Source organism: Brachyistius frenatus, unplaced genomic scaffold, assembly GCF_029030835.1.
Source record: "Brachyistius frenatus isolate BFR_SWC_R1_liver_20210118 unplaced genomic scaffold, ASM2903083v1 Contig_70, whole genome shotgun sequence".
NCBI classification, from domain to species: Eukaryota; Metazoa; Chordata; class Actinopteri; family Embiotocidae; genus Brachyistius; species Brachyistius frenatus.
In genome coordinates this window covers 1416591-1433785 of record NW_027210669.1, presented here as the reverse complement: position 1 = coordinate 1433785, position 17195 = coordinate 1416591, and the positions used below count along the sequence as shown (strand labels likewise).

At 40.9% G+C, this 17195-nt stretch overlaps 1 protein-coding gene across 4 annotated transcripts in view; it reads right to left on the bottom strand.

The window, feature by feature from the left end:
* Positions 1–571: 571 nt before the first annotated feature.
* arap2 (ArfGAP with RhoGAP domain, ankyrin repeat and PH domain 2) overlaps positions 572–17195 on the bottom strand; it is a 113259-nt gene continuing 96635 nt past the window's right edge. For 3 of the 4 annotated variants that reach the window (XM_069707667.1, XM_069707665.1, XM_069707666.1), the window contains exons 25-33: positions 14288–14362; positions 13452–13569; positions 10719–10844; positions 9678–9811; positions 8601–8683; positions 6168–6203; positions 4081–4144; positions 2129–2254; positions 572–1715 (exon numbers count right to left, since the gene is read on the bottom strand). In XM_069707667.1, the coding sequence (XP_069563768.1) occupies positions 1371–1715; positions 2129–2254; positions 4081–4144; positions 6168–6203; positions 8601–8683; positions 9678–9811; positions 10719–10844; positions 13452–13569; positions 14288–14362 (1107 nt within the window). In that variant the 3' untranslated portion in view covers positions 572–1370. Of the gene's footprint in view, positions 1716–2128; positions 2255–4080; positions 4145–6167; positions 6204–8600; positions 8684–9677; positions 9812–10718; positions 10845–11618; positions 11656–13451; positions 13570–14287; positions 14363–17195 lie in introns of those variants that run through there. The other variant, XM_069707668.1, reaches the window with a different exon arrangement.

The window sequence follows — 17195 nt, the reverse complement described above, 5'->3', positions numbered from 1 at the left end:
ATACATTTCTGATCTCTTTGAGGAATATTAAAAAAAAATAGGATCTTTATGAGGCAGTCAGCTGGTAGAGCTATGTGAACTTCCTGGTGATTTTCAATACAGCATAATGTTACCTGCAGCTTTGAATCAATATGAAAACCTCTGCGGTTCTCATGTGCCTTTGATTGATTGGTTTCTCTGCTATTCTCTTATTTCCTTTGTTGCATGCGGAGATCTTACAACCTACTACTGCAGTCTAACTGTGATATAGTTATAGGAACTTTATGTTGCTTTTTTTTTTTCATTTCATCTCATTCATTTTAACCACATTTTATCTTCAGGTATTCCGTTTCATTTTTGAATGTTTATCATGTTTGTCCTTGCATATTAAGCACTTTCAAATGCCTCTGTTTGAAATTTGCTGTTTAAATAAAGCTGCCTTTCCAATATTTTCTATTTTAATGCGTGTTTTTCTTCTAAATTGACCAGAAAACACGCTAACACGGAGCTGACGAGTTAATTAGACTATAAAATGTTGACCAAACGGAATCAAGTTATCATTAAATATTAAACTGATCAGTGAAATACCATGTTAAAGCATTTTTCAACATTTATTAATGCATTTATGCTGTACATTAAAATTACATTTGGTGGCTGCCAGTGCGACGTTTAAAGGGAGTACGCCACAGAATTATGTGTTTAAGAAAACATCGCTAGTAGACGTACAGTTATAGGTTACGATGTAAACTGTCACAAAAAAAAAAAAGAATTTAAAATAAATAATAATACTTGATCTTGTCCACCATTACTGGCTAATATTCATCTTATGTCTATAAAAACAAGAGTCTATTACCCAAGATTAATAGTTAAAAGACCCTAAACCTGCTGGTATTTATATGCTGTGTGGCAACGCATAACCCCATCAATAACAATTTATTATGTAATATATATATACACCTATAATAAAAAGACGAACAAAAAAAGTAAATGTTCAAAAATAATCATAATATTTTTCAGATGTAGTCAAAACTGACTTTTCTAAGTAACACAAAGCACAAAGTGAGCGATATTCTCTGGAGACGTCAGAGTTTGACAGCCGAACATATTTTTGTAACTTTCTCTGGGTTTTGAAGAGCGGCATATAAATCAGGTTTTGTAGTGCTTGGGTCAGCGCCATGTCCAGCTGAGGTCTCCGTGACCTCCGCTGTCTCCCGCACCTGTTTTCCACATCCCCTCGTGAATCGGCATCTCTTTATATATCCGAGGTCGAAAGCAGTGTTTGGGCTCTGATCGTCCCTCGTGAAAGCAACCCCCCCCCCCCCCCATCTGCATCTCAGTCTTTTCATCTTTTTCTCTTTGTCTTATTGTTCGAACTCACCTTTCTCCTCCTGTCAGTCATTGTTCTTGGTGCTGCGACCCGTCTTGTTGAGCACCGTGTTCAGCTCGTTCAGCAGATTAGACGGCATAATGCCCTCCCCGCCCAGAATCGGTCTTTTGCCGACCATCTTACCGCCGCTCTGAGGAGGACCGGGCGTGGGCGGTGAGCGTCCGGACGGGGAAGGAACCCGTCGAGGTAGGCAAACGTCCAAGGAGGTTCTTCTTTGTCGGACCTCTGGGACTTTAAACAGATCACCGGACTTTGGGTAGCTGGCTATGGTGTTGGTCTTAAAGTAGAGACCGGGATCCTTGGCGGTCCGCCGGTCTCCACCTCCGAGAGAAACCCACCTGTCTGTCAGCTGTGGGCAAACATGGCAGATGAAGTCAACTTCAAACCGCTCAACAAACCTGAGCTGTATTATCTTTGTTCTTACTGTCATGACAACAGATTAAAATCATCACACTTTCAATTAATACTGTCAACTCGGTAGAAATGTGTCACATCAACGTCGAAGTGATAAAAAGAAGAAATCAAATCAGAATAATTTTGGATCCTTTTGTTCAGAGTGAAGCATTTGAAGGAATTGTTAAGACAAAGGATTGAAAAAGATGCTTTTCATTGTTAGTTCAGCAATTTAGAGATTTTTAAGTACAGTCTTAGTATAAATAAATCCTGTTGGCATATCCCCAGCTCTATTTTTAAGTAGATATCAATAATAATAATCATAAATAGCACAGAAAAGGAAGCTTTTAGCAACGCTGGTTTCCTCACCTGTTTGCTGGAGTTGCAGTTCTGTGGTGGAATCTTGCTGCCTTCAGTCACAGCTCCCCCTCTGGAGGATTTATGAACTGCAGTTTCTTTTGCGTTAGCGGCCTTTGAACCGAGGTGGGACCCGTACTGAAGACACACAGCCGACAGCAGAAACTTATTTTAAAGAAAAACTATATTCAGAGTGGACGACGAGGTTAGTTGGCGGTAATTTATGGCCTTCGTACGGTCTTTACGCAACAGGACGGCGTGAAAGTAAAAGTTCGGACACGTAGAAAAAACCATCACGTCATGTGTAAAGTCACTCATCACTCACTATTTTTTTCTTTTTCTTTTTGGCTGGATTAAAACAAGCATCTTTAAAACTGAGGGAAGGTCAGAGAGCGATCGCTCTCCGTTGCATCGCAGCAGTCCGACCGTCTCCTGATCTCTGGCTAAACTTTCTCTTTAACAATGTCTCCTTTTAAATCACTGCGACCCGCTGACCTACAGAACTGTCTTTCTTTAACAAATCCTTATTTCATCACTGCTCGGACCTGTCTTTGGACCTTTTTCACCCTCCCCCGGCTCTCCACACACACACCACCACCACCGCCACCGCCGCCACCACCACCCATTCCACCTTGCTTTAGAATGAGGTTCTCCATCGGCGGTTGCTATGGAAACTGTCGGAGCACAATGCTCGCTAACAGGTAAGGGAAGGGAGGAAAAAAAAAAAAAAAAAATCAAGAACACTGAAGTGCTCTCTGTACTTTCTCTCTGCCCTTCCCACAAAGTCCCGCGTCCTTCCCACGAGCCTCCTCGCTGGAAGCTGACAATCCTGATATTTAGCGGATTTGGAGGGAGAATCCTAATATTTTTTAGCCGTCTCCAGTCTGCTATAGATTTAGTTGTTGCAGAGCTGAGAGCTTCTCCAAAGAGCAGAGGGGAAAAAACAACAACACACTGAAACACTTAGAAACAACAGATAGAAATTACCTTCCCCTTTAGATCAATCTCGCCCTGACAGTGTTGCCCTTTTTACTCGCGAACCCAAAACTAAGGCACTAAAAGGCTTTTACAGTAAGCACCGGAGATAAACAACACGGTGCTGCAGCCGGGTTCCCATATAGGAAGCCGAGCCGGGCGCTAATACTGACAAAAGGTGCTGAGCATACAATACAGAGCTGGGAAATCTTGGTTTGATCTTCCAGTTTAGGGATGAACGGGATGTTCAACTCGAGTCATTTACTTGAAAATGAGCAGAAAACTGACACGTGGATTTGGTCTAATGAGGAAACAAGACGCTATTTCCCAAAGAGGTAAAGCAGAAATGAACGTGAGAAGGGGGTGAGGGGCGGATAATACAATAATATGACACATCCGTGGTTGCTCATACTGTGTTTGCTTTGCCTTGCATTATTTATGTCATATGTGCTGTGTCAGCAACTGACAGCGACAACACTTCGCTCTATCTGGGGGCTAAGTACCACAATGTGATTGTTACAGTCGCCTTGACCTTATTCTCACAGCTTTTCCACATAAAGTGATTTATGTTATTGCTGAGTGACCTCGAAAACTTTACAGTTCTCTTCCCTGTTTATGTATTTCATCTGCCTAGCATCACAATGGAAATGGATGATTAGGGGGAAATATGATTTATCATATCGCCTTGTTCTGAGATATGGATTGCAAAAGATGATTTATTCAGTTTGTAATCGAGTGTATTTTTCATCCAAACAAGGAAAGGAAAAAAGGAAGGATGCGTCTGCAGTGTGTATGTCACATTCAGTGATATTTCTATTGCAGTAAAAAAAAAAAAAAAAAAGGTTAGAAAGAGGAAACATCTACTTCTCCTGCACTCCCAAAGTCACAGTGCGCTTCAGTGTCCACTCATTTCATTTGCTTCATCAAACTCTTTGCACGAGAGAATCCGTGGCACGCTGCTCGAACATCTCCGCCACGCGTCATCTTACCTTCAACCCGATGATGTCCGTCACCCAGCCGACCTGCGCCTCCCTCCCGCCGCAGCAGAAATGCCTGAGGAGGGGGAAAAGCTCGGATTCACACGGGTCACCGATTCACACCTCGCTATTTTCACACCCATTTTAAACAGGCTGATGGACACGTTGTCTTCCGAAGGGACACTACAATAATCACTTTAAACAGACTTGACTGTGCGTGAGCCCGCTGCCATTATCCACGATTATATGAATCTGCACGAGTAAAGTGCTGCTTTGCCACAGTGATTAGTGCTCCAAGTAATAATCTAGGATGATGGTTTAAGTAACACCTGTCACCTATTCAGCTTTGTACAGTAACTGGTTTCATGCTATTTGTGGTGACAGTTGTTGTGGTTATGTACTGCACGGCACTTTAGGAAGGCTGTAATGAAAGGCCTTCAAGGCGCGGTCAAGGCAACAGAATGGGAATAAAATAGACTTCAATTGCACTGCAGGCACTTCTCAAGCAATAAAAGCTGTGATGCTTTTCTTTACATCTGGATGGCTGGAAGTTTATAAAAACTGCCATATGGGTCACAAGAAAATATAAGCAAGCCGTAACCCCGTATGCACTGTGCTTATATATTTTTTTGTTTTAAATATTTTGATTGTTTTTCATAACCTCCTGAGTCAGAAATAACATTGACAACAGCAGATCCCGTCTTATTTTTAGCTGTTATGTTATGGCATTCAGAGTTTTGTGGTGGTGTCACAAAAAAACATGAATGGATCTCTCTTTCTCTTTCCCACCCGCTGAGTGACCGACACTTAAGGTGGCCTACAAGCAAGCGGGAAGCTCTCGTTCGTACTGTGAAAAATAACCTGCAGCGACTGCATACCAGCTAACAAAACTCCAGAGGACAAAGGAGGACGTATAATGTTTACCATCTTAGGTTAGAGTGTCAGCATGCTAACATTTGCTATCCCTCAATACACATTTCATCTAATGGTTATAGATATCTTAGCCCGGACCAATTGGTGGACTAGAGAGCAACTACAGTAGAGATCCCCGCAGCTTTGTTGACGGCATGGCTAGCAAATAAATCCCAGCATCCTCTTACCAAAACAATAATTCGTATTAGTCACATGATTAATTGATTAAAGTAACCTGGAGACAGATAAAGTGTAGAAAAGCGAAGGGCAGATTAACCGATTAAAAATAAGAATGATGTTTTTCAGTGAGAATTATAACTACTAATAAATACTTGCACAAAAAAACTATTATTAAAAAGCCTCCTGCAGCACAATCTGCTGTCGTACCCGTTTAACATTTAATTTATAGGTGTGTTATAGATGAGTGAGAGATCAATACGTTTTAACATCTTAATTGATATAAGATAAAGATGACATGTCACCGGGTGAAAATGTTTTTTTGTTTTTTGTTTTTTTTAAGTCTACTTGCTAAAACCTCACATGGAAAAATGAAAAAAATGCATCTTATTTCTGTCTACAGCAGGCGAGAAAACATTCAGATCATTTACAAATGGAATTCAAGACTTTTTAGTATCCTCTATTATTTAGTGAAATACATTTAAATCTTTTTAAGACTTGTAAACCCCTTCAGATGCCCTTTCTGCTGAGTGATGCTGTTCCGACAGGTCCAAATCTAACCGTCCTCTTCGAAGTGATCTTATTATTTAAAAAGAAAGAAAAAAAAAAAGCTTTGAAATAATGAAAGCAGCTTACGCAGAAATGGTACGAGAGTATCCAGCTAAGGAATTGCATTGTTAAGTTGGGAAGCAGTTCTTCTTTTGTGACAGCAGATAATAGTTTGAGAAAGATCTGAATCCCGATTCAATAAAATAGGAAACGAATCTTTGTATATGTAATTTCACTTCCTGTGAGTCGACCAGCCGGCAGCCTCTCAACCTGTGACCATCACTTCATATAGTTTAACTGTTCCCATTAGTCCCCCACTTAGATCATTACAACGTGCTTTAAATTCAACGTTTTAACTCGCTGCCACTTGATTCTTTGCGTTTCAGAGAAATTTTCAGTGTGAAGGGTAAAAAGTCACAATCATGAATTATTGAACCAAAGAACTTCTACGTGGTACTCACCACTGTTGTTTATCAGTGTAGACCGTGAAGCCCCAGCTGGAAGAACAAGAAAGACACATCGGTATGATTTCAAAAGTTTGTTTCCACACAACTAAACTTGCAACGTCCTGTGTACCAGTTTTAAGTTGACGACGGTGGTTAAAAACATGTTTTTGTGAAAGTAAACGTAAAACATTTCAGTGTCAAACTTCAAAACATAAATGTTGGAGAGTGCTGTGAAGACAAGCAGAAGGTCAAAACCTTTTCACGAAATAATTCGCCAAACATTCTTGGTGATACAGTGGAATTAATGGAGTTAATTAGTGCAGTTTCTGCCCACATGTTTATGCATGAGCAGACATCAATATGCTCTGGGCCAAAGTGTGCAACACACAGAGCACATGCTGCTCACCTATCAGCCTTCAAGTGCAATGTGTTGGGAGCGATGCAAGAGATACTCAATGTCTAAAAAGTTGTCTCGCAAAACAGAGAATTCAGAACATGCTGCAAACCTGTTGACGGTACAGTAAATGATATGATTTATTTGTACGACGCTGCAAGCTAAATGAAATGACCCTCTTCCCACACGCCGAGATATCTGGACGCTCGTAACCGTGTACAAAAATGCATCTCGTGCGAATTAACCTGCATACAGGCAGCAGAAGGTGAAAAGACCACCTTCCTGGGGAATACACCTTCCCTGAAAACCCTCTCCAGCCGAGGCTGAAAAGGAGCAGAGCAGTGTGGGGAAGAACAAAGCGAAAGAGGGGGCAGAGATGGAGAGCCCGCAGCCCGGAGCACAACTCCTGTGAGTTAAGGCAGCCGATCCAACCCCGCAGTCGGCCGCTCACAGATAGACCTCTGCCTAATGAGGTACTGGAGCGCTGGCTCTCCTAACCCTCTCACTATGACTCCCTCCGTTCTCCTCAGCACTCTGTCTTTATTTCTTTATTCGCCGTATCACTTCTACCGCAGCCCACTCAACAGTATATCTCTGATACCACGCTGCATCATTCTTTCCCTCGCTCTCTTTTCTCTCTTCATCTCCCACTCTCTCTCTCTTTCTCTCTCATCCAGTTTTTTTCTCCCCCCCCTAAAGGACTGCGTAACGCAGACAATCGCTTTGCCGGACTCATTTTTCACACTTTCCCTGACTCGAAATTCCGACGTGGGGGAAAATTATGAGGAATTATAATTCGGTAATGTGAAATATTGGGTATGGCTTCTCAAAAATGTTCTTCTTTGTTTGACCAACAAGAAGTCGGGCGGTTTTGGCATGTGTCATAAATTATAATAATAGAAGATCATTAATATAAAACAGCGGCAGCAGCGTTTTGTATCCGCAGAAACGGAGCTTAATAATTTGTATTTGTTAAAACGCAATTACATTTAATCAATTTCATTACGGTGAAAAATAACATGGGGTCAGGGGTGGCCTGGGTTCCCCCGCCCGCCCGCCCCCCCGTGGGGTCGCCAAACTTCGAGGCGGGAGAAAGGGTGATACATCTTCGGGGGCCAAAAAGCTGAGACACAAAAACAGTTGCGCACGTGCACACTGTTAAAGACTTCCCTCGAGACGATATGGCACAGCTAAATAATCATTAGTTCATCTTCAATAACAGACGGCTTGATTTGCTAAGAATGTGTGCAGCAGCTGTTTTTGTGCTAATGAGCCACCATATGTATTATTATGAAGCCGCACTGGAACTTTGCATCCCAAAGATTCCCTAAAAAAAAAGGCTATATTCACGACTCCTTTGAGTCTCTGCTGTTCAAATGGCCACAAAAAGAGAGAGAAACCTTTGTTATCAAAATTTCCGCAAAATCTATAATGCAATGAAAACACTAGAGTGATGGAAGCCAAGCATAATGCAGCAACTGGACGAACGCACACTATGAAGTGCACTTTACAGCAGCTCAAAATACACAGACACAAGCTGTGTAATTTAATTTCTTTTTTTTCCCCAGGAACTGTGAAGCTGCTTGCAGATGGTTTTCTTTGACTGAAGCTACTTTCACGTTGAACTTCAGGTCAGATGTATGCATTTACAGCAGTAATTTTGTCAAAAGAGGCACAAACGTATGGAACAGACTACAAATCTCCCTCGCTGGCTATATATAATTTTAGGAGGCCTTTAGAACCGAGTCAGTGACCTTCATATTAAGCTGAAAGTACATTATTTACCACCATTTTTCTTGCTTGTGGGCTTTTCTTTGTGTGGTAAAAAGGAGTGTTTTAAACATTCGAGCATCGGGTGTCGATTGCAGTGATTTAAAAATAAATCCACTGCAGATGCGTAACTTTTAATTAAATATATACGTGAAAAGATGCAGCAATGCGCCACACTTAAGATTGCAATTTAGGTTTTTTTTTTTTTTTTTTTATCTCTTATCATCAGAAAGTGTAGTCCCTCTACAGTTTTAATATGCATATGAGATATGAGTGCAGCATACTTGGTTGGAGGTTTGAGCTTCTTCTTCAGGCCCAAGTAACATTTCACACACTTCAGTTGGACTACTTTCTCTGCTTTTGCGCTCTGTGGAAACAAATAAAGAAAAGTCGTTAAATGTTTTGGATGAATACCTGCAAGGATATGCAAAAAAACCCAACAACATTCAAGTTGCCGAAATAAACTGAAACAAAACAAAAAGCCAACAAATTACGCGCCATTTTCATAGAATCGCAACAAGCCGATCAATTTGAATCATTACCAGGAAACCTGTTCTTCCAGTCGACAAAGAACAAAGTAGAAAGAGAACAAAGCAAACAAAATCAAAGTTGCAGCCCGCTTCTGACACCTACACATCACGAATCACCACCCGTTCCCCGTTTCATCCAACATAATTTGCGTTACATACAGAGTTGGCAATAATTGCAGAGGCTGAGGAATATCAATTAAATTCCAGCAACACTTCTAATTTCTCTTGCATTTACGCAGTAATTAGACACATTCTTGTGCAACCTGATACTTAAAAAAGCTTTCTGTGAAAGTGCCTCTCCCCTACACACACACAACACTACCCTTATCCACTTCCCCTCCCACCTACACCCCCCTCCCTCCCCCGCCCGCCAGAATTACTGCACCTCCATCAATTATTAACACTTCTTCACACTCCTTTACGAATCCCATGTTTCAACTGCAGAAATGTGCTAAGAAGAAAAGCCCTCCAGGGAACTGGGTCCTGCTGGTCCTCTCTGAAGCACATGCTTTAGTCTTCCTATTTTTGAAAAAGAGTGGGAAGTCTGCTGCCATCATTATGTTTTATTTCCCTGCTTAATTTGAATATTTGGAACCTCGAGACCAACACGTCGCCGGGGAGATGAAGCTTTTCGGTCGGTCTGTTTGGTCGCAGTCACGTCGGCTCCAGTCCAACACACACTTTGGTTTTCTTAAGCAGTCCTATAACCTTTTAAATCCCCGCGGGGATACAAGGAGCTCTCTGTTCGCTCAACTTTGTGTGTTTGCACGCCAAAAGAATGTTTACTGTAAACGTGACAGTAGATTAATCCCAAACTGAACGTGTACTCACTTTGATGTCTCTGTAGAGCAGCAGCTTCTCTGCACGGAGTACAACATATTTGTCCTGAAATTTGTGCCCCGACAGCAGTTTGGAGGATCCGTCGCTGAACTTCAGATAGTCGCCTTTTATGAAGTGACTTTGGTCTGTTGGGAGACATTGAAACGTTGCATTGTTGATCTGAATTGATTTGAAACTATTATACTAATTATTATTTAACACTATTAATTCTGTGAAAACACGTGTATTTGTTTAACTGATGCTTCGGTCGGTTTGGTCAAGTTTTCTTACAGCTATTTCTACCGTAAATCATTATTTCTAGTAACTATTTGACAATATATGTATTACTTTTGGCCACTACAATGTTCATCCGCTACTTCTTGCTATGACCATGTATCAATGACTTTTACCCAACTTTTTCAATTCATGATTGTTTAAAAAAAGATAATTCACCATTTATACAGTACATTACTTTTAGGTAGTACTAATACTTTCTACATTAGTTTTAGCTATAACAATCAATCAATTACTTTTCTTCAACTATTTCAACTGCTTAGCTTTAGCTATCAATTCTCACTACGTCTTCATTATCTTTAGCCAATCGCGACCATTTCAGCATTTATCAACTACTTCCGGCTAAAAATAAGCTAATTATTTTTTTTACCTATTATTTAGCAGTTACCTTTCGCTAACAGCTTTTCATACATGAAGCTTTCTCCACACAGACTTTCCATTATTTTCAGCCAACTATATATCCACTACTTTTATCTTATGGCAACTCTAATGTTTACACATTACTTTGAGCGAGAACCATTTATCAATTACTTTTTGTAAACAATTTCAGAAGTAGTAGAAGAGTAGGAGTAGACGTTGGTTTGGTATTAGTAGTATAGAATAAACAAGTAATAATAAAATGCAATTAATACATTAACACAGAGTGAAAAAAACCAGTTCCAGCACTCCAATGAAAAACAACAACTAGTACATGTGTGAAATAGCTTCGTGTATAAAACATTTGGCAGCAACAGGAATCACTTTTTTAGATTTTTGTACCATCGATAGCTGCTCTTTTGGCCCCTGCAAAGCTCTTTATGACAAGAAAAGCCGAGCTGGGGCAGCCCAAGGTACTCCACTCCAACACCTGCTCGAGAATCTTCTCACTGTGGTGCAACGGTCGCTCTGTTGAAACATAAAAAAGCTTTAAGTCAGAGAAAGGGAAATTATTAAAAAAGGAAATGTCAATGGTCTGAAAAAGTCAACTAGCAACAACGAAGCCATTTGGTCTGACATGAACTCTAAATGTAGAAGCATAACCACAACCTCAGTCATATCATAAAGCCCATGACAAATTCTAGTTAACCAAATTACAAAGTGATGTTGTTGTTCTTCCCATTTTCATCACAAAACAGTTTAAATTATCTACAGCATATCAGGACCTGATTATAGAAACACACTCATGTGCAAAATAGACCTATTATCTCTTTCTAATTGGCGAACAGGGTACATGCTATCAGCCGAAATTAAAAAATAAATAAAAAAGCAGATAATTTGTGTACCACCACCCCTGCTCTGATGCCTCCATCTTTACACTCCCCTGTTTTTCATAACCGAAGGAGGTAAAAACAGCCACAATGGCATAACTTATTCATAGCAGTGGGCTTATCTTCTCTCTGGAATCTCGGCAGACCGAGGCCATGGAATTAGTTCCTCATTTCCTAACAAATATTAGCTCCCCTTTTCTGCCTATTGTCCTCGATAACACTGTTTATCTGTAGCTATCCTCCAAAATGGCTAATTAACGCACGTTCCCTTCCTTCTTTATGGTTTTACGAGCAAAACCTGTCACGCTAACGCCTTCAAAATAGCTTGACTGTTTACTCCTCCACAGACATATTGTTTTTGGCATGGAAAATATGCTGAACCGTCAGCAAATATATTCAGTATTCAACACACCTTCATTTTTTCGAAGGGGACGGCGCGTCCTCTAGAACTTTGCGAGGAGAAAAACAAACACAAGAGAGAGGTGTAAACTCTCAGTGAACTGATGAAAAGTGCACGGGGGCCGCAAGCAAAGCAACTTCGCGACAAAAAGCTCAAGTTCGACTCCCGCTTGCTTTCCACGGTGCGATCAAATGCAGGTGCGCGAGGCGCGAGTGTGCCGTCAGTGCATATTAATGGCGACATGAGGTGGTTCAGCTCTCTGGGTCGATCATGCAAGAAAGATGAAGGTAATCCGTGACATGTGATGGTAAAGATGATTAATTAATGTGCATATTATCAAACCGAGGACGCTTGGCTAATTTCTCAGCGTGCTGCCACGTTCACAGACACTGGTTCATTAGAGCGATAGCATAATGTTCTCATCACGTGGCCCCTTGGATGAGAGGAAGTGTGATCTCGTGCCCTGAAAGAGAGTAGCCACATAAATGGCGATGTGACGCTAATTGGATATACAGTAGATGACAGAGGAGAAGTTTCTTTTACGACTGTGAGATGTGGGAGTTCACGGCCGGGTAGCCTTTAATTTCACTTGTGAAATAAAGCTCGTATTTTTTACTCCCGAAACTGTGTCATCTAGATGTAATGCAACAGGTGTAATGATGAGGAAATATATTCAGCGTATGTATTCCACATGCAATACAACGCTGGCTATTTTCCACCGCAGTCACAGATGATAAGACGCGGGAAGGAAAAGAAGAAGCTGGAAGAAAAACTTAATTTCAACAAAGGAAAAAAAAAAAGGAAACTACATGATAACAGCCACAATATGTGCAAGACACTGTGTGAATTCACTTTACATAAGCATGGAGATACTATGAAAGACTACGGAGTCAAATGGTAAACATCCTCAGAAGAGCAGCGGATAGAAACATTTGTCAGGCTTTTGTAAATGCAGCACTTCAATTAAAGAAGAAACAACTTCCTGACCCTTCACACAAACTAAAAAGGAAGAATGAAGCATTTGTTATGAAAGATGCTTTTCTACTTGATTAAAATAAAATGCCCGTTTTCTGTGTTCAAATGGATTCTAAGAGGTGGTAATTACTGAAGGTGGTTCTTCAATTATCTGAGGCAAAGACAAACATGCTGCCATTTTGCAAAAAAAAAGTCAATGTTGATTAAAACCCGTGACAGTGGAGAGGAGCTTCTGAGTTGAAGTTGACCGAGGAGGTTTTTGCACACAGCAGGAACTGAATACATTAAAAGCAATAGTAATTATGCGGCAATGAGCGGAGACTGTTGGGCAAAGAAATGAAGTGCACATTTTCCAAATAATCATTTGGCAGATCGTTTCAAGTTGGCAGTGAGTCAAGCCACAAACATGTTACACAAGAGAAGAGTTACACGAACAAAAGGCAAATACCCGTAATTATCAATAAGTAAAGAGACCTTTGCCACTAACAGATAGAAACCTGCCTAAAAGGAACTGAAGTTTAAAGTTCACATGATGTCGAGAGCTTTAACAATGCTGTGATTAAAACATAAAGTAGCTCCCTGTGACCCCTTTGAGGTCAGATTGTCCTCCGTTAAACTAAATAAAGAAAGTGGATTTGGACCGAAAAGAAAGTCAGAAAAACATAATTTGTGAAGCAGCAAGATTTTCTTTTTCTGGTTTCCTGTCTTCATTATTCTATTGCAAGTTCTTGGAAATAATTTGCCAATTCTATCAAAGCTCTGCTTCGCCTTAAAGATTCTATTAACCAGGATTGGGATTTGTGCAAATAACTTTTTATCACTTTGTGAGAAGGCAGTGTGGCGGTTTTAGTATCATAGGCCACTGCTTACCTAACTCTCCATTTTCAATGACTTCAAAGGTGGTCCAGTAGTCGTCGGCGTTAAAAGTGACGTTCCTCATCCTCAGCGCAGTTTCTGCGAGCTCCGTGGGCCGCATGCTGGGAGACACCTGGCGCACACACAATCAAAATCAAAACCAAACACAAGGACACCCTGCATATAAAAGCTCAGATCATAAGCTCTTTGGATCAATATAACGGCCTTCAACCATTTCCCCCTTTGAAGAGCCATACCATATTTAACATGTAACATTCATGGCGCAGACATCCGACTCGCAGCGCGCCGCATTAAACGGCTCATTCTTTGTGAAGCTATGAGTTGTATCTGCACGGGGCCGAACGAAGCACACGCGTGTTTCCCTTCCTCCACCGGGAGGAAAACGGAGAAATTAAAGGCAGACCGAGCTCCTCTTTAACCCCGCTCTGCCACTGCTGCCGACCTGCGACAAAAAAGTCGGCAACCTACAGTGGCCTACGTGCCTTGTAAAATGCAATTACTCACACAATTAAATCAGACATTTCTTTGATTAGTTCGCTTTTGATTTATTTCAGTGGCGCTAATCCCATCAGGTTAAACCACCAATGTCTCGGCCCTATTCTATCAACCTCTCCACCTCTCAATCTACCCGCCCTGCTTCACCTGCCTTCATCCCAAACTCCATCTCCCCTCCCTCGCTCGTATTTCACCTCGCCATCAGGCCCTGTGGGAGAGCAGGGTACGTGTACACACACACACACACACACACACACACACACACACACACACACACACACACACACACACACACACACACACACACACACACACACACACACACACACACTCACCTTGATTAAACAGCATTTCTCTGGCTCTCTCTTTTCCAGGTACACCTCAAAGATTAGGTCCCCAGCTGGAGAGAACTGGGGAGACACAAATAAAAGAAGAAAAAAACACCTCAGTTAAATAAAAAAATTTAAAAAACCAATGCAGCTGGATTAATTGGAAAAATTTACTTCTAAATTCCGGCCCCAGTGTGGTGTAAATCTAAATTGAAAAACGTGAGAGAGAAAGGTTGTGAGAACCAGAGGTCGTTCTCGGCGCTGACGGCAAACAAATCCCAACAGCGTTTAATGGCATGCAAAAATCCAGCTAAATAAAGAGAACGTGCGAAACGTGAGGTGGGAGCACAAAGTGAATGTTTCATCTACAGCAGAATTGAAATTATTTCCAAAGGTTGTTAATTCACAGTTTAAAAATGTTTGAAGATGCACGTTGAACGTGTTATTACAGCAAGAAAAGTTTAGATCCAGAATGAACCAAGCAGAGATGCAACCAGAGCAAAATATGGGGTTCAGTGTAAGAGGAATTTAACAGCACACAACAGAAAAGGAAATATGTTTACTTAATGGTTCTACCTTTACAAAATGTTGCTGTCTTGGAAATAAAATCTGACATTTTTAAAGCGTGGAGCTATCGAAGCTAACTTACAGGAAGATATACAGTACGGTGACGTCACGCTGACGTCTCAGAGCTTTCAAAAAACCTCCTACTTTCCATTCAGGTTTCCAGTTGTCCATTCACGAACCATTTTAACAGAACCGGGCTGGCTTTTTCTCGTCCTTCCAGTCCTTACGCTGATCTAAATGAAGCTAAACGTGATTTAGCGCCGTACAAAAGCAATTACACCGGCTATTATGAATAGAAAAAAATTCTTAAAGCATAAACTGAATTTGAGAAGAAAGTTGGATTCACGGTCATGAAAAGTATAAAATCCTCCTTTTTTTTTTTTAATGCTATTTGATTTTTTTTCCCCAGCAGGTCAATAAACAGAAGATGACAGACATTTTCTTTAACTGAATATAACCTGACATTCAAGACTTTTAAGTTCCCAGTGATAACACTCTTGTCAGTAGAAATCACGGCACCTTGCTCAATGTGTGGGGACTTTAATCTTCTCCATATCAAATTAAAAAAAGGATTTTTTTTTTGTGTGTGTGGGTGAAATCACAGAATTTAAGTGAAAGCGTAAACACGTATCTCCTATTTTTCTTTTCAGAGACAGCGGGTCATTTTTAAAACAGAATCTGGATTGCTGCCAGTCTGCAGCGGAATGGAAACGACTAAGTGAGCACAAAAGGGTTTCTTTTCCCTCCGCTATCTGGAAATAACCGTTACTTTCCCTTTGTCATTTTAATGTGCAGGTGAACTGAGGTACATTATTGGCTTGAGCTAGGAGAACTATCGCATGATAAAAGGGAGCAAACCACTTCTGACCGTCGTAGCCCTAAAATTACAGAAATTACAGTCATTCAAACCAATGCAGCGAAAGCTGTAATTGTGAAAATGCCACACAGACATAAGGCCAAGTTGCTTCGCTCTGTGCACTTTTCCTCCTTCCCCCTTCGAAGAAGGTCCTTCTTTACACACACACTTTACGAATTCTGTTGTGAAAAATAGGAAATAAAGCTGTTTGATGGAGAAAACCAAAGGGAAGTTTTAAATGTGTTTTACGAGTATTAGAATTAAGGCAATACTAATCTTTCCAGCCTTCCTCGCCCCCGCTGTAAATGCAAAAATCGATTTTAAAGTGCCACTTCCAACTTAAGAGGCATGACATTGCCTCGCCACCTCATTATATCACTGATTTACTCACTCCCTAAGTTTAGCCATCCTATCCTCCTCGCCAGTCTCTGCCTCAAAAAGGAACAGATGAGACCCTCATCAAAGTTTTAAGCACCTATATTGAACTGTATGAAACATGAAATGAAGGAGATTCTTCTTGAAATAAATAAAAAAGGCAAACATGACCGCCAGTTACTGCATATGTGCTGCGTCATGGTACAACTTAGACTCAGTAGAAGTTCTGTTGACTTCAAAATAAAAGTCTGAGGTATTTTTTTCCATCAAGTATTTGGCACGCACACATTCGTGACCCTATCGAAATGTCCCCGCAACCCGCTTTTGGGATCACGACCCACCAGTTGAGAACCACCATCCAAGACCTGTCCCTCCTCCGTCACTACTACGACGTTCATATTTGTGGTTTTGATGGACTTCCATGGAAACTGGCCTTCATGTCCCCATCGGGATGAACCCTACTAACGTTTGTGAGCCTCTAACTTTTGATGAGCGCCATCATCAGGCCAAAAATGTTATATCTCTCCCAGTATTTTGGTTTGACAATGACATCTCCATCAGGTTCAGTTGTACGCAGGTTTTAAAAAAAGGTTGCTTGACATTTGCAGCGATGAAAGAAGCGCCGTTACCAGAAGAAATAGCTCTGACATGAGCTGATGAGTTCGTTGAGTAATTTAGATACACATATCGACAGAATGAACGTTGATGGTTTGAGGACGTGTTTTCACAACACCGTCCTTCCAACCGGCTGCTATAGAAAACGGGATGAATGCTGAAAGGAACATTTGATGTAATTTTGCTCTATTTCTAACAAACCAGACCTAAAAAGCTGTATTCACAATTTCCCAATACCTCATTGAATAAAAATGGCAGTGGAGTACTGTTTTGCATGATAGCTGATATAAACCTAAGGCACTATAAATGAACTGCATCCATAAAACCACTGCAGGTGCAGCCTTTAGAAATCTGTGGGTGGGAAATTTCTTTTTCTGTTTTTCATATTTCTAGAAGCTGAGGGCTCTGCATAAAATGGATGAATGGTGGACATTTCAGTTTACAGCTTTGAACTTCAACCTCTAAATCCGTTGCCATGACTGGCTACAGCTGGTCTTTAGC